General features: G+C 56.0%; 2 protein-coding genes across 2 annotated transcripts; both read right to left on the bottom strand.

Annotated features, from left to right (window-relative positions):
* Nucleotides 1-1,456: 1,456 nt before the first annotated feature.
* ADCY4 (adenylate cyclase 4) lies at nt 1,457-16,642 on the bottom strand. Its single transcript, XM_079914769.1, has 25 exons — nt 16,354-16,642; nt 14,485-14,682; nt 14,210-14,371; nt 13,445-13,594; nt 12,855-13,003; nt 12,667-12,778; nt 11,814-11,941; nt 11,520-11,678; nt 11,133-11,265; nt 10,781-10,954; nt 8,239-8,282; nt 8,016-8,102; nt 7,783-7,852; nt 7,361-7,458; nt 6,605-6,689; nt 6,361-6,498; nt 5,600-5,710; nt 5,155-5,339; nt 4,871-4,955; nt 4,240-4,398; nt 2,825-2,971; nt 2,427-2,534; nt 2,195-2,309; nt 1,749-1,873; nt 1,457-1,665 (listed from the first exon to the last, which is right to left on the bottom strand). The coding sequence occupies exons 1-25, from the start codon at nt 16,510-16,512 to the stop codon at nt 1,513-1,515; spliced, it is 3,234 nt and encodes a 1,077-aa protein (XP_079770895.1). The 5' UTR covers nt 16,513-16,642; the 3' UTR covers nt 1,457-1,512.
* Nucleotides 16,643-17,936: 1,294 nt separating this feature from the next.
* On the bottom strand, nt 17,937-22,868 carry RIPK3 (receptor interacting serine/threonine kinase 3; the record flags this gene model as incomplete). Its single annotated transcript, XM_079913578.1, is given in 14 exon segments — nt 17,937-18,267; nt 18,804-18,864; nt 19,008-19,136; nt 19,138-19,368; nt 19,604-19,634; nt 19,636-19,687; nt 19,798-19,875; nt 19,878-19,964; nt 20,167-20,213; nt 20,335-20,472; nt 20,972-21,152; nt 21,155-21,295; nt 21,442-21,626; nt 22,819-22,868. Coding segments are annotated over 14 exon segments (1,689 nt in total). The 3' UTR covers nt 17,937-17,989.
* Between the last annotated feature and the right edge of the window lie 1,196 nt (nt 22,869-24,064).

The raw sequence follows: 24,064 nt of genomic DNA, 5'->3' as shown, positions 1-24,064 counted from the left end.
TTATTAGCAGGACTCCAACTTCCTACCAGTAATCTTTGTCCTCTCAGTGGGAGGTGTCCTAGGGGATTGCTTTCCTTCCCTGTGTCTCCCAAGGAGGCCTCACTTGAGAACCAAGTTATCAGATCTTATCCCCTAGAATTCTGCACATCAGCATTCTGCCAACCCCTAAAATGCTCTGGTGCAGGCTGGAGCTGAGGGCCCTCTGTGATGTGGTCACCCTTAGGAAATGAATATTTGCAGAAGTGAGAAGGTTGAGTCATTCTTTCCTAGGGATGACTGTTGCCTTGGAGAGTCTGGGACTGGCTCTGTTCCGACAGTGTTTTAAGAAGACGGTAGGGGCTTCCCTCGTGGCTCAGTGGTTAAGAATCCGCCTGCCAATGCAGGGGATACGGGTTCGAGCCCTGGTCCAGGAAGATCCCACATGCTGCAGAGCAACTAAGCCCGTGTGCCACAACTACTGAGCCTGCGCTCTACAGCCCGCGAGCCACAACTACTGAGCCCATGTGCCACACGTACTGAAGCCTGTGTGCCTAGAGCCCGTGCTCCACGAGAAGCCACCGCAATGAGAAGCCCGCGCACTGCAACAAAGAGTAGCCCCCGCTCGCCACAACTAGAGAAAGCCCGCGCGCAGCACTGAAGACCCAATGCAGCCAAAAATTAAAAATAAATAAATAAATAAAATAAAAATATACGATATTCATTTAAAAAAAAATAGAAGATGGTAGCGGCAGTGTACTTTTTGAATATCTCCTATAAAAAAAGAAAGACAACTAGGAGAAAAGCCCCAAATCCACGTGCAACATCTGCAACAAACTTAGGGTGTCCAGATATCTCCCATGGACCCCAAAGTATGAGCAAGTGGGAATGAGCCCTGGATGCTTCAAGACCCACGTAATATCGGCAACTGTGCAGAAGGATGCAAAAGGAAGCAGGGGGGAATCTGAGGGACCTGAGAACAGGAGACCCTCAAACTGTCTACAGGTCCTTGCTAGAAAGCATGGTGGGTCCGTTTGAGAACAGCAGCCAAAACAGCGAGGGACCTAATAGATTATTTCCCAGGCCTCCCGCCCATGCTACATAATAAGCACATAACAGGTGCTTATTTAGTGTTTGTTGAATGAATAAAGATCAAATGACATTTTACTGGAGATTCTTTCCAGTATTTGTGGATGGGGAACAGGAAAGGACAAGTTTTTGTTTTGAGTCATGTGGATAAAATCCTTTCTGCTTCCAAGGGTGCAAAACATTGGAATCATGTTGGCAGGCAGGCAGGAAGGCTGAGGCAGTCGTCTTGCTGAGCTTGTGAGAAAGAATCACTCCTTTTTAACACACTCATGCTCACACTTGCACACACACAAACACTCAGTTTGGCCTGAGAAGAAGCCATACTACTGAGAGGCGAGGAGAAGATGCTCCCCAGATACGCTAGTAGCTTCTGACATCAATTCTAACCCAGACATACCAGAGTATCTTTATTGAGGATCTTATAGGTGGGAGGAGGGGGTGGGGTTCTCAGCCTAGGGTGGCCGAGGGAGGTCCAGTTCGTGTCAAATCTGTGTTCAGGAAGTAGGTGCAGAGCTGCCCTTTGCCTTTGACCTTGATGATGCCCCGGCTGTAGCAGGTGTAGCCTAAGGACTGCAGGGCGCAGGCTGTCTCTTCGGTCACCTGCGATTGGAGGAGGGGTGAGGGAATGTGGAAGTGGCCCTACCTATCGCCCCGCCCCCATGCCTCCAATGTGGCTCCCTCACTTGGATCTTGCCCAGGACGCCTGTACTCTCCATTCGGCTGGCCACATTCACCGTGTTGCCCCAGATGTCATATTGTGGTTTCTGGGCCCCAATCACTCCGGCCACTACAGGTCCGTGGTTTAACCCTGACAAGAGGTACGGTAAAGAGGGGCCCTGAGGGGGGGATTTCGAGGAAGCGGAGGGGAAGATGCAGCTCAAGGAACTAGGGTGAAGGGCCTAGGGGCCTTGGAGGAAAGGAGGAGGGGCTGGAGGACTGCGGCCTAGGGAAAGAATTGGATGGATCTCATAGCTTCTGGCCCAGCAGCTTCATGCTCCATCCCAAGGGGTGAGTCTGGAGGGGGCTCCCGGGGTGAGCTGGGGAGCAGCTAACAAAGGATTCGGGAGAGGGAGAGCTTCGGAAAGTGAGGAGGAGGTCCCAGACTGTCCCAGCAAGGGAGGGTCCTCACCCACACGCAAGCGGAAGTTGTTGAATGAGTGCTTGTTGATGACGTCCAGCTTAGACCCAAGGGCCACGGCAAACTCTACCATGGTGCCAAGGTGGCTGCAGCTTTGCTCGGCATCCTGGCAAAAGGCCGGCCCACCAGGATGGATCAATGAGGTCACAGGGATAAGACCCACTTATGGGCCCACCAATGAGAGCCCGGACGAGGGTCAGTACGAAATGAAGGGACGCTGTACCTGCTGTGCGTCCTGTCCAGAGGTGGCGTTCAAGCCTGTAGCTGCCATGTAGGTGCTGCAGATAGTTTTGATTTTCTCCACCCCGCTGAACTTGGGCTTGGAGAGCAGCTGTACGGAAAGGAGGCTGTGTCCCCAGTCTCTCTTGCTCTCTCCCAGAAGCCCAGCCCCAGGATTTTGGAAGCTAAAGGACCAGTTGTGGGGTCAGGGATGGTGGCAGGAGGAGAGTTGGTAGTGGGCAGAGTTGCTGGGGAGGGCAGAGCTGGGGGATCAGAGGAGAAGCAGGAGGACTGGGGAGGGAGGATGGGCCTCATGGCCAGGAGAGCGAAGTGGAAGGAGGGACTGGTGGGAAATTCTAGAATCCAGGTCATAGGGTCTGGGGGGACCTTTCAAGTTGTCACCTCATCAAAATCAGCAATTATCTCATTGAGCAGCCGCAGACACTCTAGCCCCTCATGGTTGATGCTGGATTCAGAGTAAAACTCCTTGAAGTCTGGGACTGAGGCGAAGAGGACACAAACACACTCGTAGGACTGGTGGTAGAGGTCCTGGGAGGGCAAGAGGTTGGGGTAAGGGGCTATGCCACATTCTTCCCCCTTCTGGGTCTACATGGGTCCTCCTCCCTGTGTCCACACTCCACCGCCTTGGTTTAAGAAGGATCGGGAAGGAACGAGAGGGGTAGGGCCAGGTTACCCCAGGGATGTGACTCAAGAGTTAAAGATTGGGTCTCATTGCAATTCCAGGAGAGACAGAGGTTCAGAGTCAAGATCACCTCACAGCAACGTGAAGGGAGTCTCTTTTGGAACTGGGATCATGTCCATGGGAATTATCTGTATATCCTATCATATTGCTGAAAAGTGTTAAGTCAGTTAAGTCAGCTTACAAAGATAGCTACAGTTTGGAAGATAAAATGAAGCAATAATAACCTCCAGAGCTTTGAGAAAAGGATTTTTGTTCAAACTCAAAAAAAAAAAAAAGAGCAATGGTAGGGAAAGGGTGAATCTCATTAATCCCAGATTCTGGCTCTGAGCTTTCTAGTAGCCAATGAGAAGACAGAAACAGGATCAGTTACCAGATTTCCAGTGTCTATAAGAGAAGAAACCAGGAGAAGCAGAGCTACTACTGATCTCGAGAGCAGAGAGCATGTGGTGAGGCACAAGGGTGCGACATAGCCCCTGAGCCATTTCTTTTAACACCCTCTTGATACAGGCCAACAGCGTTTCCACAGCAGACAGTGCGAGGTGGTGGTGGTACAGAGAAGATGGTGCGGATATGTGAGTGACCTCTGATCCTCTGACTGTAGCAAGATATCTGAGGATCTAGAGCAGGATCATTCAACCGAAGTTTCTGTGGTGGTGGAAACGCCTATTATATGTGCCGCCCAATATGGCAGCCACTAGCCACGAGAAGCTGTCGAACACTTGAAATGTGGCCAGTGTGACCGAGGAAGTGAATTTTCTATTTTCATTAATTTAAATTTAAATGGCCACACAAGGCTAACAGCTACCATACTGGATAATGCAGGGCTAGAGAGATGGGTGGACTGTGTCCTTCACACAGTTCCCATCGACACGCGATGAGGCTTCTGAAGTGGAGAGAGTGGCCGTTAGAGAGGACACTCCTTCCAAGTAAGAACCTGGGAGCCGGAGATTCCGTGCTCGCCAAAGACAGAGCCTAAGCTCTTGTGAAAACGGAGGCACCTGACAGGCACCGGGGCTCGGGCAGCCACCCAACCCATGGTACAGGAGTCCAGAGAGGATGGGCCAAGCCAAGACTTTCATCGTCTGGGGCTCAGGAGCTGGGGGTGGGGAGTCACCTCGTTGCGCCGATTCTGGCCGATGAACTGGGGGGCTACGTGCGCGGGGAGCACATTCTCCAAGAGCAGCCGAGTCAGGTTTTCCATCGTCTCTGTCTCCTCCTGCTCTTGCCTCAGCTTCTTCTTCCACAGGAAGTCCAGGCGGCAGTAATACTCATTCTGGGGAGGGTCACCAGGGGGCCATGGGAAGAGACGGTACAGGGGGAGCCCCAGCTCCTGAGTGTCCACCCCTCACTCCGTGACGCTGAAAACCATCCCACACCCCCAGTTTAGAGAAAAGGCTTAAGGTGCAACTATCCCTGGGGAGACTGCCTTGAATCTAGATTCAAACTAGCGAGGACAGTAGTGGCAGCAGATTTTTTCTTAAGCATGAATTCTCCTAGATTGGGGTGGGAGGGAGGAGGGGAGGGGAGAATTTGAGGGTGCTCCCCTCGGGGAGTGAAGGAGAAAGAAAGGGAGCAGGAAGGTTCACTTAGAAGCTTCTAATGGACACACCATTTGGGCTCCACCCTGGAGAGGTGAGAATAAGGGAAAGGCAGTAAGAGAATAAGGGGAAGATGAAGTCACACATATGGGGACTCCGCCTCACCCTTCCTAGGGAGGCCCTGGAGGGCTGAGCTGGGAGACTTACCTGCCGAGCCAGGACCAGGAGGGTGAAGAAGAAGATGAAGAAGGAGATTGCTCCCATCAGTTTAGGCTCCTTCAGCACCCCTGGCCTGAGGAGGCTACAGGTCAGGGCTTCTCTTTGCCTTGCCCCTTCTCCATGGCCTCTCCCCGCCGCCTCCCGCACCCGTGCCCACGTAGCCCTCGGCCTCCCTCTCCTTTTGCCCTGTGGGTGGTTCAGACAAAGAGATGAAAACACTCCTGCTCTGTCCCATCGCAGCCCGTGCCCCACTGTGCAGCGGCCGTGCGCACCTGGAGTCCAAGGCACCCAGATAGAGGCGGGCGATGAGACAGTCAGACAGCCAGGCGTGGGAGTGCAGGAAGAGGGAGCAGCAGGCTGCCAGCCACAGCAGCAGCAGCAGCAGCTTCAGCTCGAAGCTCATGTGCAGGAAGAGGGAGCAGGAGAGGAACCCCAGCACGCAGCAGTGCACGGAGTACTGGGGGCCCGGGCAAGGCGGTCAGGAGGTGGGGCATGTCCCTCGGGCAGGGGCGGGGGCGGGGGCCGCCCCAGGGCTCCTGTCCTGCCCCTCCCAGGGTCCAGTCCTATCAGGAGGGTAGAGGGTGTCGGCCACACACACACACCAAGTGTGACATATCTGTCCCGGTCCACGGGATGAAGTGCTCTTCAACTAAGGGGTGGGGGAGGGGCGGAGGAAGGCTCTGGAGAAGGAGATTCAGGGCTGTGAGGGATACTCACGGGGACGCTGATGAGAGGCAGGGACCCAGGGAGCTCCCAGGAGAGGTTGGAAGCCGTGAAGGACACATTGGGAGCCCGGAAAGGGCAGTTTGATGCTGCCGGTAAGAAGACCTGCAGAAGGAGACGAGGAGCTGAGGCAGGCAGGCAGTTCCTTGGGCACAGTGGCGGCTTGTGCCGGGTTGCAGCTGACCCAGGGATGAGTCGTGGCCAGACTCCTCCAAAGGGGTGGAGCCTGCTATCTCTGGTTGGTGAGGGAGCCTCAGCGCTGGGGTCCTCGCTGGCGGGGGCGGGGGGGGGGGGGCAGGGATTAGGGGAGTGGGTGTCCTGAGCTCTAGTCTGTCATGGATCCACTGTGTGATCTTTTGCCAGCCACTTAACCTCTCTGGGCCCCAGCTTCTGCTTCTGTAACTTGGATGGGGGATGATTCCTAAGGTGCTTTTCAGGGATAGAATTCTAGGAACGATGCTAAGTTCTGAAAAATCAGCCAAACTCAGCTTACAAAATCATAGTGAGTAAGGTAAGGAAGGAAGGTCTGCATACATAGAAAAAAGATAGGAAGGATATCCACCAAAGTGTTATTAACAATGATTATGCCCAGGTGGTAGGTCGTGGGCGACTATAATTGTCTTTTACACTTGTCCAACATTTCCAGCATCCCCTGGCTTTAGTCCAGCAGTCCCCCCAAATCCAGGGGTCCTCTTTCAGCCTCTGGCAGGTCCGGCATGCCCTAATGGGGATGCACAGGGCCCCCTCTCTCTCACCAGGCTGGTAATGGCCATGGAGAAGACGAGCAGGATGGTAGCGGTGCCCAGGGCAACTCGCAGTCCGGGCCGTGTGGCCACTAGGACAGACAGTGTGGGCAGCCAGTGCAGCATCTTGGGGCCTTTCAAGACACACTTCTGTGGAAGGAGCATGGGAGTCTTAGCCGTGGGGCTGGGGCACCCACTGCAGGCCAAGTCGTGGTCAGGGCCCCAGCTCGCCACTCTGCCCCCAAGCCCACCTCACCGTCAGGTGCTCTGAGAAGCAGACGAAGAGGAGGAGGAAGAAGAGGAGGAAGGTGATGCTATAGGTGATGGTCAGAGCTGGGGGCCTAAAGAGAGACAAGAGCGAGGCCTTTAAGAACCAGAAGAGGTTTTCTGTGCGCTAGGAGGGTGCCGTTCAGTCTGGTTGGGAGACGTGGGGAAAAGTGGTCCTGGGGATCTGAACCGGCTGCCAGTGAGGTCTAGGCTGATGAAAGGCATTACATGCTGATGATCTGGGAAAGCTGAGGGGTCAAGGACAGTACTGGGATAACGTAGGGACAATACTGGAAGGGGACAGGGGACTCACAGGAGTGGCCGAGGCTGCATCAGACTGGTCTCTGCGCTTTCAGGCCAAAGCTCTTTCATCTGGCTGAGTTTTGAATGAGTCCTCACCCCTCCTAGCAGTGAACTGGGAGTGAGGACCTACTCTCTAAGCTCATTTGCTGTGAGATTTGGACTTCTCAATGGGAACAAAACCTCCTTCATGGGACTGTTGCTAGAATTGAAAGACGGGTATGTGAAAATGCTTGGGGTACACAGAAAGTCCACGGGATGTAAGATAGGAAGATGGGGGCTATGATGACCAGTTCCCCAGACCACATGTTTCCATTTCCTCTGTGGCTCAGTGCCCTGAGCTGAGGGGAAGTGGGCAAGGGAAGAAAGTGTGGGCCAGGGGTCTGGAAGAGCCAGGGGTTCTGTTCTTGAGAATCAGGGCTTCCCTTGCCTGGGGGTCCCTCACCTGTTTGTCACCAGCATCTGGATAATGAAGTTGGAGAAAAAAACCAGGAAGGTGCAGGCGGCATAGTATTTGAAGGCGGGGAGTGCAGAGAGCCGATACTGGAAGGGAGGGGGTCGGTGGAGACAGGGCACCAGTGCTGCCCATCACCTTGAAGGTGTCAGTCCCAGGCAAGGAGTGGGTCCCCAGCCTCACTGTCCCTCCTCCAGTTCCGTCCCAGGTAGCCTCTACCTGTTCCCCAAGGAGCTGCCCTCCTCCCTCCCATCACCAGCCAGTAATTCAATAGATGGGTATGAGCCCTTCACCCACCAGGGTCACAAACTGGGCAGACCTGGGGAGGGGAGGTGGGACCACAGGGCCTGCTCCCTCCCCAGGGTGCAGGAACTGAGGTTGGGAAGTCCTATGGTGACATCCCCCCAGTCTACCTCTTTCTCCATCTCCTTCTCTCGGAAGTACAGTGTCAATGGGTTGAAGTCCTCTGACTGTTTCCACTGTCTGGTGGAGGGTGGGGGCAGTAAGCCCGGAAGAGGAAGGGGCAGGGAGGAGGTCGAAGGGCTAGAGCTGGGAAGGCTCTCCCTTCCTTCCAGGTCCTACCACCCCTCCTCTACCACATGAGCCCAGGCCTCCAGCCCTCCCAGCCCTCTCCTGCTCTCCGTACTTCTGAGAGTTGAGCTGTTCAATGACTTGGAAGAACTTGGCATCCCCGGTGTCTAGTTCATCATCTAGTCCCCGGGGGGTACGGCTCCTGCACAGTGAGAGCCCAGCCTGTCACCAGGGAGATCCTCAAAAGCATCTGGGCAAAGCAGGAGAAGCCCCCCCAGGGAGGATGGAGGCAGGTCACTGGGACAGCCCCACTGTCAAAGTTGTTCAAGCCTCCTCACCGGTCCAGGCTCCACTGGGGGCTGAAGGAAGACAGGGCCTTCTCCTGCAGGGAGAACACAGGGATGGGGGAAGATGGAAGATGGTGAGCGTCCTCCACCATGGTGGAGCCTCTCTGCAGTGAGGCATTCCATTACCTACACCCGGCCTTCACTTGAGCATTTGACCTGGCTGCTTCCCTTGCCTCTAATGAACTCTCTCTCTCTATCTCTATCTCTCCCTGTATATCTCCATTTCTACCTCCATCTCCATCTCTATCTCTACCAAATCCCACCTACCCTCAAGGGAAGGTTCGAACCACATTTACTTCTTCAAGCTTCCTCCTGACTCTTCGGACTCCCAGAGTCTCTATACTCTCTGATTTCCTCATAGTTTCTATCACTTAGGAGGCAACCCTGGATCCTCTGTAGGCATGAGTGGCTGTTGATTCCTTGTCTCATCTTCCCTAAGGATTGCAACAGATTCCAAAGGCAATGACTTGCCCATCACCCCATGCCCCAAAATCCCTGTTGGTTGAAACTGGAATGGCAATGCAAAACACTCTGAATCTCCTCTGCCCTTTCGTGATGGTCAGGCTGAGCTGGGAGGTGGTGAGAGAGGGAAACTAAAATGGAGAAGAAAGGGAAAGAGGAAAAGAAACAAACCTGCTTCCAGTCACTCTCTTCTGCACCGAAAGGAATACGCAATGTGTGCAGAGATGTGAGAAGGAGCACGCGAGCAGGTGAAGACAAGCGCCAAGGAAGGGGGTGAAGATGTGTGGTGACCGTCCTTCCCCACTCGCCTGGCTCATGTGAAGGAAGCAGGGTCACAGGGGGCCACCTCATCCCCCAAACCAAAACCTTGTGTATGTGAGAGGAGCAGAGAGGGAGAGACGGAGAGCGACTGAGAGGTATGTTCTAGGCACGGGGCCATCTATGCAGCTATGCCCGATCCTCACTTTTATCAGACTACCTACCTGCGCCCCCATCCCCGGCCCCATGCCTATAAGTTATCTGAAGGCAAGGAAAACATCTTATTCATTTCTGTCTTCTCAAGAACCAACCTAGTGCCTGCAACATAGTAGGTGCTCAAAGATTGTGGAAAGAAGGAAGGAAGGAAGGAATGGAGGGATGGTACCCACCACACAAACAGCACCCCACCACCCCAAAGTTCTGCCTTGTTTAATAGTAGGCTAAGTGTGAGTCTCAGGATTCCTAACATTTGAATGAGACCCTGGGATATCAGGGGCTGAGAAGGGAGTCTCTGGGCTGGTGAGGTCCTGCCTCAGGAGATACCTTAGAGCAAGGGATTCCCACTCTGCCCTGAACTTCTTAGCCTGCACGCCAGTGGGGGGTTGGGGAGTTCTGACATGGGTTCTGGGGGGCTTCCCCACCTCGGGGATTGTACCCAATATTGTCTTACAGCCCCTGGGCTCCCGGCAAACCCCTTTCTACCCCACCCCCACTGGGAGGTCTCATCCTGCAACAGTCAGCTGGGTCTTGGGCTCTTCCTTCCTCTCCATCCTGCCAGCTTAGCCCTCTGACAGCTCCCCTTCCCCATGCACTCAGCCGCTGAGCCACTGCTGCCAAGGTCCACCCCCTCCCCCTCCCCACTGTGCACTGATCTCTGGCCCGCTTTCCTGCTGGATGGGAGAGGAGTGGGGATGGGACACAGAAAGGGTACTCTGTAGTCACCCCATAGATTCAACCTGGTCTACCTAGTAGGGAAGATCCTGGGAAGATCTGTGGATAGGTGGTTGGGAATGCTGAACAGGTTTTGGACAGATCGGGTGAAATGGAGGAGAACGGGCTGAGGAATGTAATCCCAGGGCAAGCCTTTAGGGACATGGCCTGGGCCCCTGCATGAGGGGGTTCTGGCCGCTTGTCATCAAGTACCAACCTCAAGAGTCGGCTGGTGGAGGAGATCCAGGCTCCGCCGGCAGCTGGTGAATCACTGACTACCTTGAAGTGCTATGTATAGGTCAGCCAGTAACTGGCCCTAACTTACCCCAGAGGAGGGGTAGGCCGGCTCCCCTCTCTCCCTCCCCCCTCCCGCCCACTCATGGTGATTTCCTTCTTCAAGGCCATGAGGGATTTTCACTGCCACCTCATTTTATCTGTGTACAAGTGTTGGAGAGTAGGGGCAACAAGCGATTGGCCCCGCCTTCCCGGTCCCAGAGGGGACTGAAGAAGAGAGCGTGCAGTCGCAGGACTGAGCTAAACAGAGACACTTCCTGGTGGGAATAGATGTGCACCACTGGCCTCAGAGTGAGGAGGAAGTAGGGTACCAGGGGAAGGGGCTTTCGTGAGTAGAGGCTGGGTAGCAAGGGACATAGTGTCTGTGGGATCTTGGGTCGTCTCTGAGCTGAGCTCAGAGGGCAGTCATCTTTGCCCTTTCTCTGGAAAGAAGGGCAAGGAAGGTCCTGAACCAGTAACTAGGGTGAGCAGAAAGTTCGGGACCTTGTGACGTCAAGTGACTCACTAGTGGTGCGGGCGGGAGGGGCTGGAAGCGGGCAGTGGGGGTGGGTTTACGTGAGTGCTGGGCTCGTGAAGGAGGTGCGCGTACCGGGAGAGGGGTGGAGGTGGACACAGGGCTCTCCACGTGGCTCAGGTGGGCGAAAGGCTTGGCCGCACCCCAGGACTCCAGGTAGCGGGTCATCAGCAGTGACGGACGCATCTTGGGGCCCTCAAGAGAGGACAGCAACCTGCCTGCAGTGCCCTTCTCGTCCTCCTCCTCAGCCTGGGGCACATGAGGGCTGAGAGTCAAGATCACAGACCCTTCCCCATTCTCCCCACACCCCTTAAAGGCTTGTGTCCCCTCCCCCATGATACACACTTCAGGACACAGGAGCTCAGTCTCTGGCATGGAAGAGATCAGGCCCGTGGGCCAGCCCATGGGGTCCAGGCTGGGCTCTTACCCGGGGATCGATGACAAGGTAGGTCGGCTCCCCTAGCTCCCGAAGGTATGGGTCCCCGTGTTCCATGGCTGCATCCTCCACAGCATAAGCCCCTGCCAGCAGTGCCAGCGTAGCCCCTGTGATATGTACTCGTCTGGAAGGAGGGGGCAGTGGGAATCAGAAGGGAGGGCTTCCAAATCTCTCATTTCTTTCGAGGATCATTCCTGGAGGTCTGACTTCAAGCAAGGCCCTGTGCTACAGGAGGTGTCTCCCAGCTCCCCTCCCTGTACCCCAGGATCTCTCTGAGCCCCACTTGGGAACGTGCCCATTTTAAAGAACTATGAAAACCAGGCATGTGGGAGGCCTGACTGGGCTCTGGCTATAGCCTGCTGGAGCCCCAGCTCTCACCCTGGCACTCCACTCGCCTCCATGTGGTTGGCCAGAGTGACATCATGGGACCAGACATCATACTGCCACTTCTGCAGCCCGATGACCCCGCAGAGCACGCTGCCCGAGTGCACACCCACACGCATGTTGATATCCACGCCGGTGGCTGCCCGAAGTTTCCTGAGCAGAGTGTGTGGAGAACAGTGGGAGTGCTGCCTTCAGCCCTACCCATGCAGCACCCCTCCCTCTCTCCGGGATGACTTCCACTACCCTTCCCGCCCCCACCCCACATCCATCCTGCCCACCCGAGCTGACCTGATGGCCCGGCACATGTCCAGCCCCATGCGCACGCAGTTGATGGCGTGGTCTGGCAGCGAGAGCGGCAGCCCGGAGACACAGTAGTAACAGTCTCCCAGGATCTTGATCCGCATGCATTCATGCTCCTGGGGGAAGGGTGTACAGGGGGAGGGGGTCACCTGGTTAGTGATCAAAGGAGGCAGGAGGGAGTTGGGGAAAAGTGGGAGCAAATGTGGTATTCCTGAAGAACTTCTGAGGTTGGGATTGTCTAGGTCAGATCTAGGGACTCTCTTAACTTGATACGGGGCTGGCTGAGGTCTCCTATGTGGGTGTCTTTCTCAGAAGGGCTTCTGAAAGGTTGGGATATCTGTGGCTCTCTCCATCTTTGGCACGTGTAGTGTGTATCCAGATTTGAGCATATGAAAGTCACCTCAGGATTGAGGGTTTTTTGGGGGGACACCCAAGATTAAGTTGCTTAGGGGCATCCCTGGGGACTGAGAAGGTAGCTGGGCTGAGGATGCAGAGGGCAGAGGTTTCCCTTGGAAGGGCCTCCTAATGTTAGCATATCAGAAAAATCTATGGGGATTTGGTTGCAGTGTCCAGAGACACCTATGCTGGGGCTCAGAGCCTGTTTGGGGGTGTTGTGGTTGGGGCATCTGTGAGGATGTTGAAAGGTCTCTCCAGGTTTGAGGTGTGCAGTGAGCAGTTCCATACCTGGGGAGATTTGAGAGGGTTTCCTACCTGCAGTGGGGTATCTGGGAGCCCACATGGACTTGGAAGTGGGACTGGGATCTTATAAGGCAGGATTTTCCCTCGGAAGGGGCTCTCCAGGGTGGGGAGTTTGAAGGTGGGGAAGGAAGCCCCCTCTGACCTTGGCGATCTGGTCGAACTTGCCAAAGAGCTCGTTTAGCATGAGCACCAACTCCTTAGGGGAGCACTCACTGGCCAGCCGCGTGAAGCCCACGATGTCAGCATACAGCACGCTGGGCAGAGCAGACTGCGTCAGTGGGGCTGGGGTCTCAGCCCACATTCCCTCCCATCTGCCATCCTTCCTTATACCTCACTCCCTGGTGCCTCTTGACATAGAGGCTGTGGAAGTTGTTGGTGCTCTCTGGCCGTGACCCCTGTCCAGCCTGCAGCCGTGCCATGATCTCCGCCTTCATCTCTCGGGCCAGGTAGGCAGGAAGGATGGACAAGAGAAGGTGTTCCTGGGGGAGGTGACTATAAGCACCAACACTCCTACCCCTAAAACCAGGAGCCTCAGCCCCCCAAAACCCTTAGGAGCCCACAGACTTCCCCAGCCCCAGAGGTGTTCCCAGGGCGCTGGCCCAGGTCCTCCCCACCACCTACAGCCTGGCTCCACCCCTGCCCTGCACTGATCACCTTTAGGGACTGAACTTCCAGCACCAATACCGGAGTTAGAGCCCTTTGTTTAGTATCACAACGTTCTAAAATGCTTTCACAAGCTTCAGTTTGCTTGAGCCTCACAGCGGCCTTCCGAGGTGGGTGATAGCCACATTTTACAAAGGAGGAAACAGAAGGTCAAGCGACCCTCCCAAAGTCATTCAGCTTCCAGAGCCCGGCTGTGTGATCTAAACAACTCCTCCCCCCGAGCCCCGGTCCCTCCCGGCCTCCCGGGCCCAGCGGACCTGGTGCTTCTTCTCGGTGTCGAGTCTCCGGCGGGAGTGCAGGGAACTAAGCGCCTCCCGGAACGTGGCGCGCAGCGCGCGCTCCATCAGCGCCTTGTGGTATGCTCCGGCCACGTTCCCGCACAGGAACAACACCGCGTTTGCCGCCAGCTGTGGGGAAGGGTCAGCCTCAGGGGGCGCTGGACCCCGGGGTCGGGGGGCTATTGTGTGTAGCTGGATTGGTCTCTGAGAGGGCTGAGGAGGACTCTGCAGTTAAGAGACCGAAGTATTTCGAGGCAACGGGTGCCACACTGTGGGACCCATAGGGGGCACTTCTCCTCCCCCCGCCCCCCCCCCCCAAGCGGACTCTTGGCTGCTGCACCAACACGGTGTCTTAGATCTAGAAACCTTGGCACGTACGTTCCCTCTGCTGGGAATACTACTCCACCATCCCCACCCGCGCCGCAGCACGACACTACTCAAGCTCCAATTTTTACATTCTCTGTGATGGTTCCGTCGTCCACATCTGTCCCCACCACCCCAGTCCCCTGGCGAGCTCCCTTCCCCGTGGGCCCAGAGCCCTCTTCTGGCGTTTTGCAGGCATCGCACTGCGCTCTGTACCAGCTCCACGAGGGCACGGTCGGGGCCTGTGTTTGTACCCTGCGCCCAGCGTTGCGCCCTGCCTTGGAGTCACAGCTCATCAAACGGTTGGTGAATGCCCAGAGGTAGCAAGTAGCGCCCAGCGGAGCCAGCCTCGGACGCAGCCTGTGCTCCGTGCGTGCTCACCTGCGGCAGCAGCGCGGGCTGTGAGTCCGGCTGAAGCCCAAGATACAGCCCGAGGACCAGCAGGTGTGAGAGTGAAGAGGCGAGACCTGCGGCGGCGGCGTCCCGCATGCCCAAGGGCAACATGGCGTACACGGTGAAGATGACAAAAAGGAAAAAGGACACCTGGGGGAGACGGGCGCGGGAAGTTGCACGCTTACACTGCTGCGCTGCTCCTCGGGGCCTGGGTGCGCGTCGGAGGCCCGGGAGTCCCCTCCCCACTGCTCGGCCTGCCTCACCTGGTCCCAGGCGCTCACCACGCCCCCGGTGAAGAGGAAGCCGAGGCCTAGCGCGAGCAGCGCTGCCCACACGAGGCCCGACAGAGGACGCGTCCAGCGCTGCAGTCGCTGCTCGCGGGAAGCCAGGCCCAGCAGCAGCGAGAAGCCGCCCAGCCCGCACAGCATAGTGGTCAGGAAGCCCGGGTCTGAGGCCAGCTCCTGGAGGGGAGGGGGTACATGAGGCAAGACTGGCGTGTGGAGTTTGGAGAGCTTGTCCAAGGAGAGGAGGAGTGGGCAGTCCCTCAGAGCCGTTCTGAAAACTGTTTCAAACCCAAGTAAGAAAAGCAGGTAGGGCACCTTCACTTGCCATTCATATTAGGTTGAACCACATGAAATTGCTGATAATCTGTTTTTTTTTTTTGAGTTTAAGATGCTGCCTTCTCCCTCTCTTTTCTTTTTTAACATCTTTATTGGAGTATAACTGCTTTACAATGGTGTGTTAGTTTCTGCTGTATAACAAAGTGAGTCAGCTATATGCATACGTATATCCCCATATCCCCTCCCTCTTGTGTCTCCCTCCCTCCCACCTTCCCTATCCCACCCTTCTAGGTGGTCACAAAGCACCGACCTGCTCTCCCTGTGCTCTGAGAGCCAGCAGTCTCCTGTGATTCAACCTACTATCTCACTGGCATGCTGCAGGGGGACTGAACCTTGGGCCGTCTACCCAGAAGACCTGGCTCCAACCTCATATTGGCCATTTGTGGATCCAGAAGCTTTCTGAGACTCAGTTTTCTCGGAACGAAAGCACCCCTCCCACCCCCACCTGGGATCCCAAAGCAAGTGAGAAATTCCAGCTCACAGAAGGCACTTAGGCATGAGTGTATCCAAATCTGGCCAATTTGCTGGGGAGATTCCCTGCCCGGGGCCAAGGTTCAGAGTTTCAGGCCCCGCCCACCCCCCCACCCCACCCCACCCCACCCCGCCCTCAAGCAGAGCTTGGGCAGGGGGGCGCCCAGAACCTCCCTCGCCTGCCTGGGAGCTGGATCTCACCATCACCTCAAGGCGTAGAAGCCCCCCACTCCCACCCCGGTCTCCACCGTTTGTCCCCACCTCTTCCTGGACTTGGAGGAGGACGGCCAACGACTGGTCACATCCAGTGGTTTTCCCACCTTGCCTCCGAAATGTGAAAAGAAAACTTGACGCAGGATACTTCCAGAAGTGGAATTGAAGATCCCCTTTCCCCCCACAAAAGAAACTGGAAACGGGTTCATTTTGGAACTAAATGAGAGTGGGATGTAAAGTGTCTTCTGGGACTCTGTGGGTACAACTGCCCTACGGCCCCTAAAAGGGAAAGAAAACCAGGAAGCAGATTCCCACGGGGCCCAGTGTAATCCCCCCCCACCGCCGGAAAACTGGAAATTCCGGTGTTGGATTTATTCTAGGACCAGTAGATCACAGAAGCTTGTAAGGTCTGAGGTCTGTCAGTACCTGCAGGGAAATTAGAAGCGTCGAGGGCTCAGCTATCTCCTCGTGTAGACCCGGAGACTGTGGCCCAGAGAGGCAGAGTGACTAGTGCAGGGTCACTGCAGTTCCTCAAGGGCTAGCACTTGTTTCCCGGGTCCCAGCCAAGAAAGCACATCGAAAAGAAGATCCACGTGGGACTACCCTGGTGGCGTCCAGTGGTTAAGACTCCGTGCTTCCAGTGCAGGGACCGTGGGTTTGATCCCTGGTTGGGAACTAAGATCCCACAAGCTGCAAGTCATGGCCGAAACGAAAGAAGACCCACAAGTCCCAACCCTGAAAATGCCCCTGAGGCAATGACCCTCCCGCTGTCCCCGAGGAGGCGCCCTGCACCAGAGCCCCACTCCCCGCACCTCCCCCGCCACTCACCCTGCCGCTGGCCCAGGCAACAGCGAGCAGCGCCAGGAGCCCGACGAGCACGATCACCAGCAGCAGCAGCAGCAGTGGGTACTGCTGGCTCAGGCTGTAGTAGGTCTCGTAGAAGAGGTCTTCGCTGGGAGGCGGCCGGGGACTGAAGAGGCGGGCCATGGTCTCCCCTGCCCAGAGCTATACCGCCTTGGGGTGACCCCTGGGGCTGAGGAGGGCCAGGGTGGGTTACTGTCTGAGGCCCCAGCTAGCCCCAGCTGTGCCGTTCTCACCAGGTCCAAGCCACTTGCGCCCGGACCTCCCAACCTCGCTATCCCACCTCCCCCAGGCACTCCGTGTGACCTCCTTGCCTTCTCCCAGTTGGCAGTGAAGGGACTGCTCAATGCTTTGCTTCTCCTTCCTCAAACCCAGACTGCAGAGGTGCTCTAGCAAAAGCCAGGGGCACAGGATTCAGGGTTGAAGCAAAGGAGCCCCGGCTACCTCCTTTCCCCCAACTCACTGCCGCAGCTGAACGGGCTAACCCCAGGGCAGGTTTCGGAGTCACACTGGCTGCTAGGCTATTAGCTCTGAGCCCCGGGCAACAGGCACTTCCCTCCCGGCGCCTCGGCGCCCTCCCACTTCCCCGGTGGGACAGCCCGGCCCTTCCTGTGCCCTAGCCGGACTCCGCAGGCCTCCTCCCCCACTCTGATTGTCTCTCCTAACTCCACAGCCTCCCCACATCTGCCCCCTCAAGGAAGAGGAATGCGGACCGCGGGGGGAGACGCAAGGGGTGGGGTGGGCTGAGCCAAGCGTCAAATGTCAAAATGGGTTCAGAACCTTGGATGTGGGGAGACTGAGGGTGGGCTGGAGCGAAGGCTGGCAAGGATGCGGGGAAGAAGAACAGGGTGCCACGCGGGGGCTAGGTTCTAGGTTAGGATGGGAGGCGGTCATTCCCTGCTCCTCCAGCCTAGACGGCAGCGCTGTGGCCGTATCTGAGTGGTCCATACTCCAGTGGTGTCCAGCTCCAGGGGAGGGGCACATCTGCGTGTAGCTTTGTGGAGCCGTCGCTGTCCACTCCCAGACAGCAGCTGAGAATCAAAGGGTTCCAGTGCCTCCACGGAAGCAATGTGTGCACGCGGCGGAAGGAGGTGGTAGTATGGGGGCTGACGTACGAGAGACTAGGGGCATCATGCAGGGAGATGTGCTGGGGTCTGCAAATTCCCACGGCGAGCCCCCTCCCCAGGACTCCACTGCCAAGTCTCCACAGCCCAGGGAAAAGGTGGTGGCAGGACCACAGCCTCTGTCCTCAGGGTTTGGTTTAGGGTGGGGACTGGGCCTGCTCTACAGGAAGTGCTCTGCCCTGAGATTAGAGCTGCCCAGGAGCCAGACCTCCAGGATTCCTTCCTGCCGCCGCCAGCTGGGCCCTGACCTTGTGTGCCACAACTCTGCCCACCTACAGCCCTCAGCATCCCCCTTCCCGCCCTAGCCAGACACGGAAGTGCCTTCTCCTCCCTCGATGTCAGCTCCCCCGCCTCTCATCCACGTCCCTTCCCGCCCCTGGCTGAAGCTTTAGCCTCGTCGTGGTGCTTTGGTCAAAATTCCACCACATTTATTGACTCCTGGGGCCACAAAGACAGTTCGGGTGCAGGCCTGACGGCCCTCAGAGAAAGTCTAGGCTAGCTGCCTCAAGTCCAGGAGGCAGTTTAGAAGCTGCTTCGGTTCCTGCTATTATGATACCAGCCCTGTGGCCCACTCCAGCTTCGGGTTCTTGCTGTCCTTCTTTCGAACCTGTTCCTTGGGGGGTGTGCTGGGGGCCCCTATCCATGCCCCGAGGTGCCAGGCCCTGCAGGGATGAGGCAGTTCTTCCTTGTATAATCATATGGTTGTTGTTTCCAATCTGTACCCCTTGGCTATGAAGTACGGTAGGAAACCGTGGCCCTTTAAGAGAAAAAGTGATGACGGTGGGAGGGTTAAGCGCTCTCGAGACTCAAAGTGAGGAGGAGCGGCAGGGTGGAGAGGCAGTGGCACCTCGTGTTCACCCTGGGGAAATGCAAGTGTGGGGTCTCCGGGCCTGCCAGTGACTGGGTCAAGGTGTGTCTTCAGGCTGCACCTTCAGAATTGGGTTTGCAGAAGCTCAAGAGGAGTGGCAACTAACATCTGAGACTCTGATGTTTGGGTCTTTTCTGATAGGAAACCCTCTGGGCATACATGGCAACAATGGAATGGAATTCAGGGGTTCACAGAGCTGGTGTTGGGGAAAGTCAGAAGGCTCAGGGGCAAATCCAGGCTTTGCTGTGTGACCTCAGTGGATGTCAGTTTCTTCGTTTATAAAATGAGAAAGTTGGGTTAGGTGGCCTCTAGCCCTTTCTCATTCCCCTCCCCAAGTACCCTGGATCTATATTTGGTCTTGAGGAAGAAACTTGTGGAAGAACTGAGCAGGGGGAAGGAAGGAGGAAGGAGTGCGGAGTGGGTACCTGGTACTGGATTTGGCCCTGGCGCCCTGGGAGGCCAGTTGGTGTCACGTCTCTCAGCCCCCTGCAAACAACACAGGGCTCTCAGGCCCCCTGTCCTGGGCCTTGTTCCCCTACTGCAGACCCCCTCAGCCCCAAGTCTCCCCTAGCAAGGGGACAGGATTCACAGGAGTCCTAGTGCATCCCCTAGTCCTACCAATGTCTCACCTGATACCCTTGGGGTCCAGGACCTGGGGTCCAAGCCGAGGTGGGGCTGGGCTTCTGGTTTCTGACAGGTAAGGTCTCTGGATTTTGAGGAGGTTGGGCTGTTGAATCTGAAGAGGTCTCTGCTGTCCAGGGCAGGCTGAACCTGCCCTCTCTGGGCCCTGATGCTCTCGGGAAGGTTTGTACATTTTTCAGGAACAGACCTGGGGTACCCCTCCAGATTCAGGTTCATCATTTCAGAGACCATGGAATCATGGCTTCCTGTGGTTCCCCCAGGGCCATCCATTTCTGTACTTTCCGGGCCTGGCTTGAGGACAGACAACAACCTGCTGCTGCCCCTGTGCTCAGACAGGAACTCCTTTACCTGCAAGGATGGGGAGCTGGCTGGGCATGGAGGTGGGAGAGCCAGAGCAAACCCAAGGGAGGAGTCTCTTGCTTCATATCTGTTGTCTGGGAACTCAAGGATGGGGCGGGGACACTGGGGACAACAGTCAAGGCCTAGAAAACAGTGGTCAGTGGGGAGTCATTGGGTGGTCAAGGGAGCCACGTTGTGCCATCCTGCCCAGCTCCTAGGTGGGGTGAGGGCATTGGGCACTCACTGGGGAGACTGCAGCATTCATCTTTTTACCAGACATCTCCTTTCTTTACCAGATCGAGGACTTTCTGGGTGTTTGGTCGGCATTCTGGAGAGAAGGCAGAGTGGGTGGCAGGTGAGCAAAACTTCTTTTCCAGTGAAAAGCCCCTGCTGACAGATCCAGGCCTACCTCAACTGCCAGCTAAGTGGTCAGCGCACCTTGGAAGGAGGGTCTCTTCTGGGGCTCATGGCTCCAGCAGTGCTGCATTAAATCCTTCAGTACTTCCAAGCCAGGATCTCAGGGCCAGACTGGGGCAGCTCAGTCAATGCAGGCCGGATCTGCCTCTCACACACTGCTTCCCGCTGCAGTGATTTACGGTCCACTACTGGGGTGTGGGTGTGAGGAGAAGACATCCAGAGTATGAAGGCCACCTGAGCCATCACGGAAAGGGGCAGGGAGTGGAGGAGATGTAAGGAGGGAGTAGGGCCGTCTGAGCAGGTAAACAGGAAGAGGAGGGCTTGGGGATTGGGGGTTTGGGGGAGGGGGCACCTGAGGTGAAGGATCCCAGAGTCTGCCTAGAGTTTTACTCTCAGCTTCTCTTCTGGCTAGCACTGCCCACATTAGGATCCCGAAGCTGCAGGAGACATAAAGCTGAGGCCTGACCCAACTGCTGACAAGACTCCTTTCCATATACCATCCCTTAGAAGGACCCAGAGAGGTGTAGAACTTGGGGATGTGTGTTTGGAGTACCTTACCTGTAGACATCACTGGCCATGGAGGCCTTCCAGTTTATATCAGCCAACAGTTCTGGGGCCAAGTAAGCTGGGGTGCTCCCTGACTCCCCAGATCCTGCCCCTGTCTGTGAGACTCCCAGAAACGTGGACAGGCCAAATCTTCCAGCTGCAAAAGGAGATAAGAAGGAGGAGATAGGAGATGGACAGGGCCTAGCAGCCCGCAGAATCCTTTCCTCTCCCCCACAGAAGGCGCAGGCCCTTCTGTGGCTGCGCAGATATTATGGTCCCAGCCTTGTAAAGGGGGTGTGGGGGGTTAGCGGAATGGTAGGACCAGTGAGGCTCCTGGTTGGAGGTCTGGGTCCCCGCTCCATGGGGCTGGGTCAAGGTCTGAGTCTCCTGGACTAGGTCAGCCGCGGGTCTTTGGAGGACCCCGTGGGGTGGACCCATGGAACTGACCATGTTGGCCAAGGCTTCTATCGCCTGGTATGGCAGGGGCTAAAGCTCCTGGATGAGCCTTGACACTTGGGCAGCACTGTGTCCAGAGGGAGATGCTGAGGGTATTCAGAAGACAGGGTTGCAGCAGGTCCTCTGTCCAGTGGGTGGGGTTGGAGCAGCTCTGGGGCAGGACCTCGTCCAGGGGTTGGGCTGCGTAATGGATGTGCTGACCTTGGCATGCAGCTCTGAGTCCAATAGGACGTTGGGGGGCTTGAGATCCCGGTGTAGAAGCATGGGGTTCTGGCTGTGCAGGTAGCACATCCCGAGCACCAGGTCCTGCAGCAGGCGGCAGAGGAGCGGCCCTGGCCTCGGGCACTGGGGCTGTAGCAGCACCGCCAGGGAACGTTCTCCATGAATTGAGTCACCAGAGCCGGCCCAGACACGTACTCCCACTCCAGTTTCTTTGTGACCCCCAGCAGGGGCAGCACATGATTGTTACACAGGCTTGCCATGGCCTTCACCTCCCGGGATATCGCAGGCCGGCACTCTGGCGCGGGTTGGAGCCGAGCTCCCTCCTGGGAAGATCCTTCCCTTCCGCACTCAGGCCCTGCCACGCAGAGGCCCCTCCTCCTCCGCCCAGCTTCCCAGACCAGACACCCGCGCCCAAGCGGCTCGGGGCACTCACGAGTTCACGATCTTCGCCGCCACTTCCAAACCCCCAAGTCCTGTGCTGTGCCCGGAAGACAGCGCCAAATCCGCCTCTGCCCATGAACTCGGGGTTCTCCACTTCCTCGATGGGCACCAGCGGGGCTGAGGTACCGCTGTGCCTGAGAGAGGGGGCCTCATCACCCGCCGGCCAGGGCCCCAAGGCCGCGCGGCTCCCCACACCGCCCCACCCCCCAAGCCCCGTGACTCAGCTCGTGTTGGTCAGTTCAATCTCCAGCCTCCCGCGTGAGCCCCACTGTGCCCTGGGGTTGGGGGCCGGGAGAGGGGTCAGTCTCCAGGCCACTGCACGGATTCCGCTTCCTGGCTTGCTTTCTCTACACTGCCTGGACCACTTCCTTCTTTGACGGAAGCCTCTGCAGTCCCACCCTCCGGGGCAGGTTGCGGGGAGGGGTGCCGGTGAGGTGCCGAAGGGAAGCTAGCGCTGTTCCTCGGGTGCCACGGCCAGGTTCATTGTCACTGGGTATGCAGGGCGCCACGGAAGGAGTCCTCACCTTCTAGGAACCCACAATCAACCCCCTTCTAAGCTGGCGTCTCTCCCTTCTCCCACCGGATTCCCAGCTCCACCGCCAAGCCTGGGATGGGGAGGACTGGGGGAGATGGTGCTGAGGAGGACATTATGGTCCTAAGCTTCCGCTCTCCCCCAGCTGCCTTAAGATCACAGCTAACACGTGTCTAAAGCTCACCGTATAGGAGGTACATAATATAGATTAGCTTATGTAATTCTCACATCAACCCTAAGGAGATAGGTACTGCTTTTGTTACTTCTTTATAGGTGAGGAAGCGGAAGCACGGATAGTGTAAGTACCTGGCCCAAGCGTGTGTGGACCTGACCTCCAAGCCTGGCTCTGAACCATCAAGCTTTGCTATTTTCACATAGGCTTCAGCTGGTGGGGGAGGTGGCTGGGGTAGGTGTGAAGCAACCAACAGTCTGCATTCCTGCCCTTGGTAGTGATTTGTCTGCTGGCAAGACCAAGACCCACTCCCAGGGTCTTGTGGTCAGCTAGGCGAATTGGGCCAGCCAGAGTGTTGCTGTTATTGTGGTGTATACTGCAGTGGAAACACCTCAGAGCCTCTCTGCCCTCTCCCCTCACGGCAAATCCTCCATGCAACTTCTCTGGTTAACAAATGTTCCCGGCAAGCATTTACTCTGGACAAGGGCCCTGGAGAACTCAGGAGCAAGGGGAGCCTTAAGGATTCAGGGTAGACAGAAGGCGTCCATATTTTACCTGCCTAAGGCCTGACCATGGCTGGAGGTTCTGGAATTAGATAGAGCCAGCCTTAGGCACTCGGTTCTTTTTGGGGAGACTCGACCCTGTGGGTCATGGGTCATGGGCCAGGACTCACTGGAGGGTGCTCACCTTGGTGTGAAATTTCCGTTCTGTCCAGTGGTCCATGGGCCCTGCTAGTTGGAGCAAAAGTGGCCAGCAGTTAACTGTGGTTTCTTGAGCACTTGGAACTCCGGGATCCACATCATGAATTCTGGTGGAGTCAGTCCATGCTATTTTCAACCTATTTAGGGAATTCTTAGACTGTAGTCTCTTTAAAAGCTGGTACATGGTAGGTACCCAATAAATATTTGTTGAATTGAACTAATAACTGAACAACCAAAACTTCTGAGGCTTCCTTAAGATGCTGATCACCCCAGCTGGCACTCCATAATCATCGGGAGGAGAAAGGAGGTTGGGCTTCTTTATGGTTTAGGGTCTCTTGCCTGCACCTGCACAGCCGACAGAATCCATCTGAAGACTTTATTATGGTGATATGGTGGTATCTCACAAAATATAAAGGCAAGTTTGGCAGGTCCTCAAAAAAGTCTAGTTCAGGAGCTAAGAGCCATCAGAGAGGATAGCCATTCCTTTCATGATTCGTTCTGAGCTTGTGGGCCCAACACCTGGGCTCCACTTGAGGAGAGTAGTTAGAAAGGAGTTAGAAGTGTGTTTAAAAACCTTTTACAGCTGGATTTCCTTAGAATGACATAAGACCCTGAGAGTCAGGGGAAGCTACTGTAAAGCATAGGGTTGGGGATGGTGTCAGGGCCTATAATACCTTTTGACTCAAAATAAACCAAGCCCCTTTAAGAGAAGGAGGGGTAGGGAGAGGAGCCTAGAGTGAGTGCCTGAGAGGACCATCTGCTTTCTTCTTCTGGCAGGAGGGGACTGGCAATGGAGAGTTGAGTCCTGGATTTTGGAGCTCTGGCCTTTCTTGAGGCCTGGTACCCCTGACCCCAGTTGTCCCAGGCTTTTGGAGTCTATTTGGGTGCCCCTCATCCCTTCAGTTCTCTACTGCTGAGACCTATATTTATTAGTACAACAGGTGTTTATCATATATCAAAAGAAAAAAGCAGGTTATAAAACAATATATACCATATAATCACATTTTTGTTTGTTTTAAAAATTCTCTTCCAGTAGTATCACAGAGTTTGCAGAAGCCTCCCATGGCATAATACCTAAATGCTATATAAAGCACAACATATTTTAAAAGTAAATTAGGGACTTCCCTGGCGGCGCAGTGGTTAAAAATTTGCCTGCCAATGCAGGGGACACGGGTTCGAGCCCTGGTCCGGGAAGATCCCACATGCTGTGGAGCAACT

The sequence above is a fragment of the Stenella coeruleoalba genome (assembly GCF_951394435.1).
Source record: "Stenella coeruleoalba genome assembly, chromosome: 2".
Lineage (NCBI taxonomy): Eukaryota > Metazoa > Chordata > Mammalia > Artiodactyla > Delphinidae > Stenella > Stenella coeruleoalba.
Note: the sequence above shows the minus strand (reverse complement) of the source record. Positions and strands in the feature narration are given on the sequence as shown.

What these genes read in the sequence shown, in the direction of transcription:
- ADCY4 (XM_079914769.1), bottom strand. Translation starts at nt 16,512, where the DNA reads ATGGCCCGCCTCTTCAGTCCCCGGCCGCCTCCCAGCGAAGACCTCTTC. An exon ending in AGAAGGAGATGGAGAAAGAG is followed by an intron (nt 7,459 to 7,782) that starts GTAGACTGGGGG and finishes CCTCCCTTCCAG; the next exon opens with TATCGGCTCTCTGCACTCCC. An exon ending in TAATTGCTGATTTTGATGAG is followed by an intron (nt 2,535 to 2,824) that starts GTGACAACTTGA and finishes CTTTCCGTACAG; the next exon opens with CTGCTCTCCAAGCCCAAGTT.